At 42.1% G+C, this 17765-nt stretch overlaps 1 protein-coding gene across 1 annotated transcript; it reads left to right on the forward strand.

The window, feature by feature from the left end:
- Positions 1 to 315: 315 nt before the first annotated feature.
- LOC137291056 (uncharacterized) lies at positions 316 to 17410 on the forward strand. Its single transcript, XM_067822338.1, has 12 exons — positions 316 to 901; positions 3200 to 3408; positions 7081 to 7252; positions 7744 to 7970; positions 9431 to 9612; positions 9923 to 10019; positions 10615 to 10798; positions 11624 to 11749; positions 12112 to 12242; positions 12653 to 13538; positions 13971 to 14127; positions 14614 to 17410. Exons 1-12 carry the CDS (start codon positions 394 to 396, stop codon positions 14759 to 14761), a joined length of 3027 nt encoding a protein of 1008 aa, XP_067678439.1. The 5' UTR covers positions 316 to 393; the 3' UTR covers positions 14762 to 17410.
- The last annotated feature ends 355 nt before the right edge of the window (positions 17411 to 17765 follow it).

Genomic DNA, 17765 nt, shown 5'->3' on the forward strand with positions numbered 1-17765 from the left:
TACGTCACAATACATTGTAATAGTTGATACTGCATTGTAGTGCATCACAATACATAGTAATAGTTGATAGCGCATTCTAATACATTGCTATTCATCACAGTACATGGACATGCATCTTAACAATTGGCACGTGATTGTTACATTGCAATAGTTGATGATACAATGCATTGCATCACAGTTCATCGTAATAGTTAACAATACATCACAGTACACCATAATAGTTCACACTACATTAAAATGTATTACGATACATCTTAACAGTCAATAATACATGAAAATTCACCACGAGACATCACCACAAAGTGGCGACTCTAATGGAAGGAAACGTGCCTCTCTGATCTCTTGTAGTTGTCACACCTGCGTTGAACTTCCGTAAGTTTGAATACCGGAAAAATGGATACCAAGGTTATATTCAGCCGGAAACCCCCCCGTGAGCACAACGGGTACCAGGAGGACTATAACAGCGACAAAGTGTATGACGGCGAGTACTCCGATGACGATGATGTGTTCGTTGAGGACCCCATCCTTGACGGGTCCTCTGCAACAAAACCCCTCATGCACCCAAGACAAAGAGCAAGGGTAAAAAGTCGGCGACCAGACTGCAAATGTAGACTCCTTATCCGGCCAATTCTCTACTTCCTTTTCCTAGTTGCCTCCCTTGGCGGACTGATGATTCTCATATTGTTCCTTGTGAACCGGTATCAGCACAGATTCGATTATGTCACACAGAAGCTGATTGGTGGAAAGGGTTCTGAGAGGATGGGTGTGATTGGCTGTGATAACATAGAGGTGGAGGATGTTTGGGTGGTTGGGATGCCCAAGATGTTGACTGAAACTGCGTTCAGGATGGTGGAGGTGAACCAGGACGGAGTACTGGATGTCATCATGGGATTTGCTACTGGTAAACATTTTATTTGATGTTTTTCAATTTACGACTAAAGCAATTGGGAGATTTTGATAGTTAGGATAAAGCGCACGTTTATCGTTGTTGAACGCAACGCCATACTACAAATCATTTAATGATGGTACTTATTGTTACCATGCGTAGCGCTATATATGAATGGCATTTTACAGTCAGTGAATGAGTGAGGTCAGGTACACTGCGCATTTCGTCCTGAGATGCATTTTTGGTATCGTGCTATGTGTTTCAGCGTAACACTGGTTATAAATATAGCATAGCCGATGTTTCGAGTAAACACAAAGCCGGGACCACAGTTCTTGAAAAGAAAAATGCTACTACCAATAATTTCTGTTCCATTACCTGGAGGGAGGGGAGGGGGTGGGGGGGTATTTTCGTGAAAGGGATTTGAATTAGAAATCGATATTCTAATAACAATGAAAAAATGAACTCTTTAAAGCCAATTTAAGTGATCCGCTAATGCCGCTTGACATTTGTAATTTTGTAATCTGTTTTTTATCATCACCTTCGGAAACGAAATACGGGTCATGTACTTCAGAGCCACGAACGATTGAGGAAGCACTAATTGTCTATTGCTCAAGGGAAATGTCAGCATCACAAATGTCAGATGAAGCCGTGCTAGATACGGGGTTGATGTAGACAACGTTAGATGCTAGATTACCGAACACCGAGTCATTTAGCTATCACGTTAGAGGATACGACACATGAAAGGATATTTATATTGACTACATTATGGCTGGAACTGGATTTGAAACTGAAATCAAACACATTTGTTTTAGCTTCAGCTGTTCATTGCCTCGTTGATGGTGTTAAGTTCGTGGATGTCCCTGCGGGGGTTGTTTCTGATGTTGGAAAGTGCAAATGATCTCAGTGGTGTGCATTGTAGCCGTGAAGATCCGAGTTAAAATTGGTCTTAAGTTACCCATGCTTGTAAGAGGAGACGAACGGGATAGGGTCGTCCGACTCGCTCACTTGGTTGGCACATGTCATCGCAACCTGGTTGCGGAGATCGAAGCTCATGATGTTGATCACTGGATTTTCTAGGCCAGACTCAGTTATTTACTGATCATCGCAATACATTTGGGGTATTGCTTAGTGCGGCGTTATAAACAATTAACATCAAACAAAACATTTGTGTTTAACGTTATCGTTTGATGCTTTTTTAACTCTCTATCTGAAGAGGACGCAATGTCATTTATTCTAAGATAATGTCAACATTTGTTCTGACATACTGTCAACAAATGGCCAGTTTGATCACGTAACTCATCACTCACGACGTTGACCTATCGTCCACTAACTGACAGTGTCAATCGATACTACGGAGGAGGACATTGTCATCTCGATGTGGCGGCGGACATTGTTCCCACACTCTTCTCGCGTTACCATAGTAACATCATTTTCCTCTTTGTGTCATTGACCTTTCTGACCTCGGATTATACAGTGTTTGTTTATAACTGATTAGTGCATTATTGAGAGCTGTGTTTACTATTTCGTGGTTTAGTGAGTGTGATTAAAGTTCTAAGCCGTTTATAGCAATACTACAGCGATATCGCGGTGGGGACACATTGTACCTATACGCGGAATCAAACCCGGACCTTCGGCGTGACGAGCAAACGCTTTAACCACCTGGCTACACCATCGAACCTTTGTGATTAGTGAAACATTATCATCGTCAAGAAACAATCGGAAAGTCAAGTAGTCAGTGCAGGCCTCATAGAATAATGAGTTGGGACGTGCATGGCATTACAATGCCGAGCAAACAGAACACAACCATATATTCCTTGACTTAATTTCTTTTTGACTGGAAATTATCAGGGTCCATATATATAAAGCAAAATATTTTATATAACCACACAAAAGACTAAACACAAAAGAAACAACAACGGCCTGTCACACTGAGTGTCTGATAAGTTTTTCTATTGTTTAAACAGTCTGTGGCGTAGTTATGTTTCAAGCTTTTTCCAGCACAATATTCTCTTTGATTCGAAAACAAATCGCAGGTACATAATGAGTGAGTGAGAGCGTGAATGTCAAGGTCAAAGTCAGCGAAAGCCATTATTTTGGGGGGCTACGATTAGATTGATTCACGTAGAATTTAAACTCCCTGTTCATGAAGAATGGGGGCAATTTTCATTGATATATGCGTTGTTTTAATTCTGTATAGGAGACGTTTCGACATAGCTGGTGTTAAGCGATGCAACCTTTCATACTTCCACCATAGGTAGATGAGTACAGAGGTTTAAGATGATTTTTTACTCTATGTTTATGGTCTTTAAACAGGAGCTGACGGCTATGGGATACCAGACATCGTGTGTGATATTTATTTTAACGGTACGAAACCATGTTTCGGCGGATTACTGGCCCTTGACGGGAAGACGGGCAAGGAACTATGGCGACATTACGCTCAGCACGAGATGTACGGAGTCAGCTGCAACGTAGACCTGAATGGCGACGGTGTCCTTGACTGCCTGGGTGGAGGACGAGCGGGGGTAAGTGTGAGCGAGTGAGTGATTTTAGTCACATTCCAGCTACAATGTGTATGTCGGTGGTCTGTAAATAATTGACTCTGGACCAGACAGCTCAGTGATAATTAACATGAACATCAATCTACGTACCTAGGATACGATGACATGTCTCAACCAGGTCAGACGATCCGCTCCCGTTAGTCTCCTCATATGACAAAAAAAAAACGGGCTACTGAAGATTCTAATCCGATCTCCACACGTAAGCGTGACGTGAAATGTGCTTCACACATTGTCCGCAAGTGAATAAAGGAACCGTCGGGTCTTCTCCTTGACGAGCGAACGCTTTAATCCCACGGCTACACCACCAGCAAACGTCCTGATAAAGGGCACTTAACTTAAACATTGCCTCATGGTCAAATCACTGACGGATGAATGAATGTCATTTTACAACGCATTTAGCTATATTCGCGCAATTTCAAGGTGTTGAACACGGTAATCACAACCTTCATATTGTATTCACTGAGAAAATCGACCATGGGTGTTCACTCGAAGAGCCAAACTAATACCACTAGCATGTTCCTGTGGTATAACGATTTACTAAGCTGCACGGTCCACATTTTAAGTTTAAAGTCACGAGTGGAGTTTAATGTGATACGTTAATACCTTAAGTCTATGGGCAGTAATTCAAGAAAATGTTTACAGTGACTGTTTCTAGTTGCTAATGGATATTGCGCAAACATATTTAAAATTATGTACAAGGTATTTTCTAACTCACTCACTCTAGTCAATAAGCACGTTATACCTCGTATTCTTCAACAATGCCAAGCAAGTCATCTAGGCGAGACGCTGATTTAATCACGTCATGTGCTCGCAGCGAAAACCTTCCAGTAACTCGATAAGCAGATGGATTGTGGGGATCGATTGATTTACACGCACACCACTACAAATATATGTCTATCGTAATATTATCACTGAATACTTGGCAGCGTGCCAGAGAGTCATGGGTGTCAGATTACTACAATGTCAAATTGTCATGTGATGTATAGAGGCAGTCACATATAAATTACCCACTCAACGATAAAACAACGACAGTTTTCATACGTTTTTAAAGACGAGTAACAAATACAACCCATGTTTCGTTGTTTAGGATAATTAGTCCGTTTACAATGGAGCAGTTTCAATTGATCACGTGAATGCTCCTATCTCAGAGCTTTTGTAATCCATTTTCATTCTGTTTTGCTGGCATGAAAGCCTGCCTGTGGCAACATGAGGGTAATAGTTATATTATACATGTAACTTCATCCACCCGGGCGGCTCTTAACTACTTGTTTTGGCTTGTCACCTATCTAGGGAAAAAGGCCTCAGAGGCGTTTCGGAAATTCAGAAGTTAATGTGTTCAACTTTAGCTGGTGGGCGAACAAACGTAGTGTTTGAAATGTCACTTGACCTCGGAGGCATCACCTGTGCGTTAATGTAGACTGAGTTCAGAAAACCTCGGATGTAATATGTTATGCATTGGCTGGTCGGAATGATGTGTAGTACACAAACTGTCAGTTGTCTGAGGAGACACAGCGAGTAGCATTGGCTTCTGTGTAGGGTGGTACAGAAGATCTGGAAAGTCAGAAGGCGGGCATTAGGAGACATTACGTGTAGCACTGGCATCAATGTCGAGCGGTACAGAAGATCTTGAAACTCATTTGTTGCTTACGAGCGACGATGCTGAATGCACTGATGCCAATCTTAAGAAGTCATCATCAATAAGTGTGAAACTGAAATGTAGCTCAGAAGGGTACATAGCTATTGACATCCTGCTTTTAGGAAATGTTTTGTTTTGTGTGATGGGAATGAAGTTATTTTAAGACTTTGAGTGTCATTCTCTATTCCATGGCATGTAAACGAAGCGCCAGAGACATTTCCATTTCGTTCAGAAGACGCAGGAAACTGCACCAGCTTGGAAACTTCCAGAACCTCATATGACATACGACGAATGTGCCTACATCGGTTATAGGAGTCGGCCTCCGACACAAACTGACACTACATAATCACCAATCGCTGCGTGTTCGAAATACTGTTATCTCTTCAGTAGTCCGCGTTAAAGCTATCCCCGGTTATCATTAACGGCGGAGACTTCGTAATGGATGAGGTTGTCACTGGCATAGACGCCGTGGCTTGTCTGATTACGTGTCATCACACTTTGACATCGTGGGTTGTTGTTCATATTATCAATCACTCGCTGCAATACAACACGATTATACACGTGACGCTGCTGTACTTGAAATCGCAATTTCCTTTGGCAATCTGTCTTAGCATTTCAGACTTATGCAGTTTCAGGCACATAACCCCTTCAACCTCCGCGACAAAGTCACTAGAATCTGTATTTTTTCTGAGAGGCGTATTCCCAAATATTACATATGCCCATGGATAGGTGTAAAAAGGGAGTTGTATTGACAACACTGATTCACAATTCCTTGTGATATTTAGCTGCCATTTCAAATCCTGCACTCCCGGTACGAAAACAAACAACTTCCGGATGTCTATTTTGCTAATCTAATTTGCATTCCTATGGACATGCCTAGGGATAAGATGCTCGTTTTGCTGGCATACACTCGCCCATGCTCAAGGTAAATGCTGGGGTTATATCGTAAATGTTTTCTAGCTTTTATTACCGGACCAATAATTTTCTATAAAAAAAATCAAGAAATTGACAACTAAAAATATTTTCCTTGGAGTAATAACTGAGACGTTTTCCATGAGAGATGCCATGATACAATGGCCGCCCACTGCTGCAGGTCATGATGCCCCATGAAGCCAGAGAAATCCTCAGCTACTGAAAACGCCGTATCTGTGTGCATTTTACGAATTTATATTTCACTTTAAATATAAACCCAGTTTGTCGCGAGAGCGTGATATGAGAAATGAAAACTTGAGTCTCGAGTCAACTGCGTAAGGTAGGCGAACAGCGGAACATCAGACGAGATACTCTCATAAAGTTGATCATGGTTCTACAAACCGACAAATTGGTCGGGTTTCGTCTCCAGGGACCACTTTCCTGCACCCATAGTCAGAGCACGCGCAGCGGAGTGAGCAGTAATTTGAAGGAGATCATGTGTAACTTGGGTTGCCATCGTTTCTCTCCTCAAAAGGAGAACCAGGAGGAATCGATACTCTTCATTTAGATCACTGCACTCCCTGTCTCTTGTTATCCCAAGCTGAGTGATGCTGATCCGCCGCATCAGATAGTTGTGTGGTCGGGAGCTGGAAGAAAGCCATCGAAAGTTGTCTCCCTTTCTCAAACTTGAGGCATCAGTGAATTGCGGGGTAGAATCGGTCTTCAGTTACCAGTGCTTATTGCTAGAGGGGACTACCGAAAACAAATTGCTTTGAGATATACAATCACCACGACCACCACCACCATCACCATCATCATCATCATCATCATCATCGTCGTCGTCGTCGTCGTCGTCGTCGTCAGAGTGAAATATATGAGACAAAATGCGAATGGACTTTGCTCACATTTATTAGGGTTTAAATGTTTGTTGTTCAATAGTGCAGACCCTCATCCACATTCACACACCGGCAGCACATCCACTTACCATCCTCACATTCACGCCGATATTGCTGATTGAGGACATATACCAAATGATGAACTGACGGCATGTGTCAGCACTTGCGCCAATAACGTCTGTATGCTTGCAGACATTCCAGGCTATAAGCGGAAAGGACGGACAGCTCTTGTGGGACTTCGGCGAGCAAGAGTCTCGGAACAGCATCATGAACTTGTACACCGCGCAGCTCGTCCCTGATCTGGACCATGATGGCGTCGTCGATGTCCTGGCTGCCCATGGTGGCGACCCTCTGCAGGATCCGGGTAAGATGGCGACGTTAACGTCTTCATTTTATTAACATCGTCATCAAAACCTGATTTTGAGGGAATTTCAGAATACTATTGCAATGTCACTGCAGATTGTTTAGGCTCTTATAAACATTGCAATACACAGAAGAGACAATGTATTTCAGTCTGGTTAAACAGAACACTGAACTCAGAACACTGAACATTCATATGTTTACTTTCTCTTTATACAGGGAGTGAGTACCCAATCTTATTATCACTTTGTACACAATGGACAATGAACAGTTACCTGATAGTAGAGTATTCATACATGTTATTTAGCCTTAGACAGGAAGCAAGTTGCATATGTTAGTCGAGTGATCTGAGAGGGAGAGTGACCTGACAGGGTGACTGATCTTAAATACTTTCTGTGTGTATTACGTGCATGGGTTGGACGAGTCGACTGATATCATCTTTTACGTTTCTTGTACAGGTCAGCTCATCTTATCGTGTTCTGCCTTTGTTTACAGGGAGCGAGTATCGACTGACGGGTCGACTCATTTTCTTCAGCGGCCGCACCGGTGAGGTGTTGCGTTGGGTGGGAGTGCCGGACAAGCGGGAGACGTACTACTCACCCCAGGTGTACACACAGCTAGATGGGACGCAGATAGTGCTTTTTGGGACGGGAGGAGAGACCCATGCAGGGTCACTGTGGAGGATCACCCTCAATCATCTATACAAGGGCCAGGTGCAGAAGGTGAGTTTAGAATGCTAAAAGAGGCTCCAGCTATATCTGAATGAGCAAACGTGATGGTCAGTGATCGCCATAGATACAGCGCTAGATTTTCAAACTGTTAAAAACATTTGCTTCGGCAGTTACAGTACTAATGGGAAATCTGGGTGGCAACGAAACGCAACACAGTGACCGAGTCCGTAGCAAGACATGAAGACGATCCGTTATGGGCCCATAGTGGGACGGGAGGATCTGTACTCAACGGCGTCTCACGATCCTTCCAAGCTTGGTCACTTTCGGTTTGTTTGGCGTTTTGTCACTTTTGGTTTTCATCTTTCTTGCCCGTTTTGTGTCGGTTCTCATGGCAAACTAGGGTGTATGGTAGCCGTTCCGTTCTATCACGACGCATCCACGCGTGTGGCGGTTCACAGGGCAGGCGAGAAAAGTGAAGTTGCGTTCTCTGACATTCCCTCCCTGCAGCCGACGCTGGCCTTCTTACTGACGCAGGTATTCGATGTATGCCCACAGCAAACATACAAACACAAAATCTTCTTCACCTTGAGGGTTCATGCTACCCTTGGAAGCGTGAAGGTCCGGGGTAGAACAGACCTTCAGCAACCTATGCTTGCCGAATCCTACTGCGACTTCGAAATTCAGGAACTGAGGCAGCCCGGTTTTTCACGGATAGCGTGAGAAAACCTAGCTGGACTTAACGTAGCACTCCGTTTCATGGAAATCGGGTTGCCGTGGCCCACGGGAAAATAGTGTTCCCCTGGCATTACGTATATATCGATGTGTTTGCCCGACTGTGTTTGCATTGTACTACTCCAGAATTTGGTTGATACTAATACCAGTCCACAGAAATACTGAATTGAATATCCCCGCTCAGACACAATATTTTGACTGAGCAGATCAACCTTTGTTTTGTCCCATTCATGACAAGCGCTAAGTATAGAAAGAAATGTATGATACGTTATGGACAATGACCTCTTTATGACATCATGTTGCAATATTGCGGCATATTATGCGGCGACGTTTGGGCATATTATATATTCTCATACCGTTGTCAAGAAAGGGTGATAGCGCCGCATAATAATAATATCGAGGTCGGTATTCATGAAGTAGCATACTTTTCTTGTTATTCATCAACTTCTATAATAACATTCACACCGATTGTGAGCGTAACAACAAGTAAGTATTTAAGAGACTATGTCTTTTCATAGTGACGCGGGATGAGATCATGGACCATCTGTTGTGCTCCTCCCGTGAAAGTTCTATCCACTTGACCCCTGATAATGTATCAAATATTGTTGTAACTATAGTGACTATAGTGATGCAAAGTGAATACAAGTTAGCGTGTTTCATGTTCCCTCTTTTCACAGGCCATTCGCCTCATACGTTCTCTACTGTGTTTCATGCTGTGCCGATATACACTGACGAGTGTCAGGGAGCTATGACGTCTTATACGTTCACTACTGTTTCAGGCTGTGCCGATATACACTGACCAGTATAAAGGAGTGATGACGCCGCCGGTGCTTATAGACATTACCGGGGATGGCGTCCAGGACATTGTCATTTCCACCTTTAACTCCAGCACCATCGCCTTCAACGGCCACGACTACACTCAGCTTTGGAACTACACCCTCCCTTTGTCGGAGTCGTACAGGTAAATATCATAATGACAACAGTTATAATACCTATATGTGACATAACATGGCAGTGCCTAATCACTCAGTAGGCACGGATAGTGATAAAATAAAATACATAAAGACAGTACTGTATGTATACAAACACGATAGTAGATAGAACAATGGGAAACAATGCTGAGTCTATCAGTCTTAACGCTCGTGTAGATGATTACTTTTGACTCACTTATTAGATATACCGTAGACATATATGGACATCTGCGTGATGTCATGATTACCTCGCAACGCCATTTTATTATGTTAGCGTTGAACCTGTCCACGTCGTTTCAGCACCCCGGCTGTCGGCTACTACAACGACGACGACGTGCCCGACTTCCTTGTAAAGTTTTCCCATGGACCAGGTTTCCCTGTCTACTATTACTCAGAGGTATTTGTGCTTGTGATGATACAAGGAAGCAAATATTGTCAACACTGTTGTGTCGAATTTGATGTCTCAAACATACTGTGGTGTCGAAGTAAAAACGTGGTCACTTCAGCGCTTTGAGCGTACAAATGTGTGGTCAATAGGTTAACAAACAGACTATTATCATTACTATCATTATTACATTTTACACCAGTCATTAATGTCGAACCTGGGATGACTCGAAGAATTTAATTATGCCCTTCAAATAGAGGTGTTAAAAGCCAAAAATACATACTCTCAAAAGAAATACTAATTAAAGCAATTCGTTATGAACGTTATTTCTGCACGAATGAATTATAAACTAGAAATAATCTGTGACTGTTATGTAACGTCCAAGTAATACTTGGACAATCTGCCATTGCAGTGAAGACACTTGTGAAACAACCAGTCATCCTATATTCTCAGATTATTATGTAAAATGATATTATTCCCCGCGTACTGGAAGGGCTAGAGTTACCTTCCCAAGCAGATTAGGGTCACCTGACCAAGCAGGTTAGAGTTATCCACCCTTGTTCTAATCTGGCCTGCTCTGACTTTGCATGGATTTATCTTGCCACAGACTACAGTGCTGGACGGTCAGACAGGTGCCCCTCTTCTGGACAAGCCAGTGAGGGACACTGTGGGGGCACAGGCTTCCTCCTTGACCATCAGCCTTGAGGGGAGGGGCAACGACATCTTCTTGTACTGGGTGGCCGACTGTGAGGACCACGAGGGAGGAGGAGGGGAATTCACCTTTTTGAAAGGTAAACCACACACCTGTGTAATAACAACGGGGTATGTGCAGTCCGTTACTGCAAACACACATACAAAGCGGATACATAATCGAGTTTGGACCAGTAAATCCATTGATCAAGAACATGAGAATCGATCTACGCATTTGTGATACAATAAATGCGTCGTCCATCGTAAATGACCCTGAATAGCATGGGTTGCTGAAGACAACCGGTAGGCAGTTACACGTGAAGATCTGGGTTAGAATTGATCTTCAGTAACCCACATTTGCCTTGCAAGGCGACTAACGGGGTCGTGTGGTCACACATGTCGTATTCACAAATCGATGCCAATTCCAGACTCGATTACTTACAGACCACCGCCATATAGATGGTGTATTGCTCAGTGCGGCGTAAACTAAATTCATTCACCCACTCACTCTTGATGTCAATCACTGGATTGTCTGGTTCAGATTCAATTATGTACAGACGGCTGTCAAAGAGCTTGAATTTTGTCGAGTTTGGCGTTAAACAACAAACCAACCAGTCTAACTGTGGTGTATCAAAGCTTACTATTCACGATCACACCTACCACTCAGACCAACATGGCGGGTGTGAAGTATGGAATTACGATGCCGCAGACAGTCATACATTGACATGTAATGCACATGAACAGACACGTCTTTAGCTCAATAATGATTCGTTGATTATTAATTATTAATTCAGACGGCATTTCCAATTGTAAGCTATGGATATCTTCCAACATTATACACCTTAAAACTGCCATTCGTTTGGAAATGCTCTGTGCGCTTTAAATTAATATGTACATCCTCACAAGTAATTTTACTCCCTCTTCAGGCACAAACGTCCACGAGCAGAGCCGGTCCGACTTCTGTAAACTACGCTTCAAAACCAAGGGGTTCAGCAAAATTTATGCGTTGAATTCACACGTGGCACCACCGGGAAAAACAGTGTATTATTCAGGTAAAGACAAGCAACAATTAGAGGGATAACTGACCGATTTGGTCAATATCGGATACAGGCATGTACGCTGGCAAAGTAATGCAATGCGTGAACGTTCACAGGAAATACAAAAATAATAAAATTACAATGCACATATAGATCACTCTATAAATGCAAAGAATAACCCAACATCATTCATGATAGTCACGTGTTCATTTGTGGTGTCACCAACCGTGATATTGATCTAATATTGCTAAAAGCGGTGTAAAACAAAACTCACTTTCCGACTCCGGGACAAGTTTATTTTATTTGTTATGTCCCATGACACACTGGTGAACAGAAGACTATTATTTGAATGGATTTGTCGTATCTGTCTATTTCAGGCGAGAGACAGCGTGTGGAACACTCGGTCTGGGTCAATACCAGTAAAGAGGCTCTGGACTTCATTGCGTCTCATCCCAACCTCAACAGTCATTATGACAAATACATCTTGAAGGCTAAGGGCCTTTGGAAGGTTCGTGTTTTAGATTCAGTGCTGAATTCTGTTGTGCATTGTTGTGCCGCCTGTATCAGATTCCGTGAATATTTTCCCCACTGTCTAGCCCTCCTCTGATTTTAAAGCCCTAAATGAAACAAGTCTGGAATTTCTAAGGTCCTGAATTCCCTATGTCACTGGTGTACGTTCAAATTTAATTCAAACGGCATTACTTGTTACTATTAATATATGAAATAGAATTTTATTGCCGCTTACATTTTCATAAAGAAGTTGTATAACCATACAACTTACCCATACAACTTGTACATCTTGAGTCATTGCTGATTTTCAGTGACCTAGGCATATTTTGCTCATAAGGAAATCTGATAGGAATCGTTGTCTGTTGATAGCGACTGTGTACTTTATAAATTCTGGGTATTGTTTTTCAGTCAGATGACGATACAGTTAAAAGTGACGTCAGGATGCCATCAGTTCCCGTCCAGACGAAAGAATTCATTTCCCCAGATGCAAACTACCGCAATGAGCAGACATCCAGCCGAAAGAAAGGAGCTCAAATACCGACAAGACAGGAGCTGGGTAGAAATGGACAAATGTTCGGATCTAGGGACAGGATTGGCTTGGGAAGTCCAAATCGGAACGGGGACAGAGGCTACGGGAATTCTAGACATGGCTACATGTCAACGGGAGACAACTCTCCACGACGGAACCAATACGACCCCGATTACTACCAGCTTCCGTATGACTTAAATACGGACTCTCAATACCCGGGATATTACCAGAGAGATGATGATGATTATGAAGACACTGATAGGTACCGTCAGGATTACCCTAAATATAAGCTGTCTCAGAAGAGATCTCAGCGAGAGGAAAAATTTCATTTTATGAGGAAGAAGCGAGAGGCTGAGATGAATGAGAATGATTTCATGAATGTTGAAACGTTAAAAGATTTGAATGAAAAGCTCCTAAAAGAAATTAAGAGGAGGGAGATGGGATACAATCGATATGAGGGGCAGTACATGAGAAGAAAGAAACGAAATAGCAACAAATTTAAATCCTCCGATCATGGCGAAAACCGGAAGCGGAAGAGACGACATGTTGGTCCACATGACGCCGATGGCCTTCAGAGGTTGATATCAACGGGGACGGTTGCTCCGTCAACATTACCACTTGATCATCCAGATTACAATCATACCATGGATTATATTTTTGCTACCTACTGGTTTTACCCAGCAAAGACACATGCAATTTTACCCCAGGATCAGAAATGCATATCAAACCGCATGGCGAACGAGAAGATTCGTTTTGATCCAAAAAGTAAGTTCTGCGTTGTTAATATATCTGTCAATCACATTCAGAATATCTACTGATCCAGCTTTTTGACACAATATTACACAATAAATGTAGTCTACATTTATCTAATTCAATATGTTTATTGAGAAGCAATCTCATACCTGAGATAGTTAACATTGGTAGTATTATAACAATGTCGTGACTGTACAACAAACCATAAATTCATTAAACATGCAGGACAGCGCAATCAACAAAATATCACAGAAACAAACTTAACTTATACCAGTTATCTCTAAAATTATGTTTCTGTCAGAACACTGCAATACATAAACAGATTGTAGATTACCAACAGATGAACGTAGATCACCATAATACGGAGCGATCGAAATATGAGAACACACGAGGCAACCTGTTGATAGAATTGTTCATATACTCAATGTCTTTCCACATTTTCAGGTGAGTACTACGGTTTGGATCATGACAACTATGAGCGAGTAATCACCCAAGACTGCATTAAAAACAGCGGCCACGAACTGCCAGATGACGGCGTGTACGAGAGCCAAGACGATTACAATCCGCTGAATATCCACATGGGCCAGATGACAGTGTATAGGTGATGTAACTTTGTTTATTGTTTGCTGTTAGGACTAGATTAACAGCATGAGCATCGCTCCATTCAACCGGGATACCATGACGTGTCAACCAAATCTTCGAGCATGACCACCTAATCCCGCTTCTTACATTTGAGTTGATTGTTGTTTAACAGCGCAATATTCCAGTTACTAGCACAAAACTGCTCTCTGCAAATTATCGAGTCAGGACCAGACATCTGGACACAATGTGTGAAGTCCTTTTGTAGTGTCCCCCGCCGCGATATTGCTGGAATATGGCTTCCTAAAAGCGGCGTAAAAACATACTCACTCACTCACTCACCAGACAAGCCATACTCTACGTCAAGCTAGACTAAGCTAGTCAATAATAATCATACATGTATCTATCTATAGAATGATTACGTTCTTAGATCAATCACTCTGCCAATTTGGAACTCTCCCCTGCAATTGTTTCTTAACTTTACCATTAATCTGATTTGTTACTTCAGGGTCCGTATCAAATGCACGTGTCTAAATACAACTATGTCAGAGCCCCACAACAAGAACAAGAGATGCTCTCAGATGCTTCCGTACGACCAACAGGCATGGCCGTCCTATATGGGGAGATACGCTGACAGTCACTGGATGGGGAACTGATGCATTGTGCCAGTTCCACATACTCATCTCGGATGTAAACATGTTCATACTATCATACAGTGTCACGGGACCGAGAACGTCATTGAGAAGGAAAACCAGATAGATAAAGTGCGTTATCAGATATCCAGATCGATGGATGAGTACACAGAAATCTGTATTCTTTATCTTTGAAAAAAATGTGGTTTAATGCTGCACACACCAATATTCTTCCTATGTCTGCAATCTGTACACAATCGAGTTTGGACCAGTAAATCCAGTGATCAAGTACATGAGAATCGATCTACGCATTTGTGATACAATAAGATGTGTCGTCCAAGTCAGCTACCCTGAACATGAATAGCATGGGTTGCTGAAGACACCCGGATCTAACCGGATCTTCATGGGTCTGAAGATGTAGGAGTGACATGAACCAGTGTTACATTAATCATTAATATAGGCATATACTTGAGGTTTTGTGAACAGTTGTACCATTACTGATGTTGCGGTGTTTTACATTGGGGAGCTTATGCTCCTATGAACTTTAAGAACCTAGTCATCTTCATCTGGATTGGCATCAACCAACTACATACCTGCCTCACGTGAAACACGAAACTGGTTGTCACGACCAGCCATATAAAGTGAATGAGCTTCTTGAACCACTATCATTAAATGGCTGTCCACATTATGAGGGCCGCGTTTGCTGTGCTCCATGGCAATACACTTAAGTTGTTCAACTGCAGCCTTCGTTTCAGTAATTGTAAAACATGGCATGGATTTATAGCTATATCCTACTGGCAGTTACAGCTTCCTTCTTAAATCGGAACCTTGGGGACATATAGTCAGATTTATCAGATGTCCAAAGACATTCACCCGGACTTAGAAACAGTGCTTGTGATCGTCAGACCTTGGTGAATAAATTTTAAGGTGTATTTCCATGGACATCCACATGGACAAAGAAGCAGTGCCTGTGGTTGTGCTAGAATTTGTGTGTATATCTACGTCATGAACTATGATCTTGTGGAGTATGACACAGTGTACATTTTTAGTTAATTCACATTAACTGAAGCGACGCATCATATGATATTCCCTTGATCAACTGACCAAGTTGTGGATGTGTAGTGTTTCTTCTGTTGGTTACAGTAAGTACTGTGCAAGGATTCTCCATATGGGTACAATGTGTGACGCCCATTTCTGGTTTCAGGGATATCGACGGAATATCGCTAAAAGGGGCATACAGTTAACCTCATTCGCTTTGTTGACAGTTGCAGCTAGGCCCAAAGACAACAGCTGAAAAAAATAATAGGATGCCAGCTCCATATTAGGAAATAGGATCACAGTTGACATCACAGGTGTTTTAGGCAATCCTTGTTCAGTGGTGTCTTTACTGAGTCGGGCGTTACGCCGCTTTCAGCAATATTCTGTTTGTACATAGTATGTTGTCTAGGGATCAATACTCCGCAACAGTTGTAGCCATAGTTTTGTGGATCAACAGCGGACTTACTGAATTACATACTCTGCCGAATTCACTAATATGATTAATTATTGATTTATGTCGTCGTACTAATGCTGTTTGATCTATGCACTGTGATAGTGTTGTCATAGCCTGAGAGTTGTGTCTTGTGGTATAAATTTTAAAAACGCAGTACGTCAAAATAGACTTAAGCCTGCTCCATTAAAACGTGAACAGGATAGTGGACAGTTAAATCACCAGTCAGATTTGTCATTTACAGTGTTCTTGAAGACTAATTGTTAATGTGTGTTTATCGTGTAGTTTGTTGTTAAATACTGTGTTAAGCAGTATTCCAGCTATATATCGGCGGTCTGTAAATAATCGAGTCTGGACGAGGAAAACTAACGATAAACAGCATTAGCTTCGGTCTACTTAGTTGGAATAAGATGTGTCAGCGCAGTCAGCGTGTCTGACCTCCCGATCCCGTCAGCCGCCTCCTACGACAAACATGGATCGCTGAAGATCAATTCCAACCCAGATCTTCACGTGTCGTTGATAATGTGGTGTAGCAGCCTGATAGTTATAGCCTGCAAAAATATCTCTGCCAAAATATCGTTCTTAATTTGAGCGTATTCATTCATTTTTAACTTAAAGCAACGTATAATGTCGTTGAAAGGTATACATAACTCAGAAGTATGCTTCTCTGAAAGGTACATGTGAATGTCAGCATGATATTTACACATGCAGTGACTGTTATATTGTAAACTTTGAACAACTTTATCTTGCCCAAATACTCGACACTTGACTATTGAAAGATGTATTAATTGTCCCTAAAGAATATTACAAGTGTGACCTGTTTTTCAAACATTACGGAGACCTTTCGAACGCAAATTACTGTTGGTGGATGTTCTTATTATTCGATCTTTCTGTGTTCGATCCGATCCGACAAGTATGTTAATTGACTTCAGAGGGTTCCAAATAACATATTTCTGTGTCGATGTCTTTGTCCAATAATTGCCTCTGTTCATGTGACTTTCAAGAATTTAAGCCTGGACTGATATATAATCATATTCCTGCACTCCATGGGCTAACTGTGTGTAAAACGAATATAAATATATCGTAAATATATGTATTGATTATATTCAATATGCCTATTTTTGATCGCATATAATCCTTGCACTAATGAACTTGGAATAAAATGTGTATATTTTTGTGAAGTATTATGTGTCCTGTCATATTGACCTTTGTGATGTTGGGACAGTGAGGCAGCCCAGTCGATAAACCGTTTATCCACCTGGGTAGGTGGGCTACGCCTGGTGTTGAAAGAGACGCTCATCACGTCGGAGGCGCGGGTTCGATTCTCCACGTGAGTGCAATGTGTGAAGCCCATTTCTAGTTGGTAGTGCTGGAATAGTGCTACAAGCAGCGTAGAATCATATTCACTCACATTCATCCACAAACGTTGCGTTAGCCTAGTGGTTAAACCATTTATCCCTCAAGGTTCGATTCTCTTCATGGGTACAATGTGTCCATTGCAGGTGTCCCTCGCCGTGATATTGCTGGAATATGCCGAAA

Source organism: Haliotis asinina, chromosome 1 (assembly GCF_037392515.1).
Source record: "Haliotis asinina isolate JCU_RB_2024 chromosome 1, JCU_Hal_asi_v2, whole genome shotgun sequence".
Lineage (NCBI taxonomy): Eukaryota > Metazoa > Mollusca > Gastropoda > Lepetellida > Haliotidae > Haliotis > Haliotis asinina.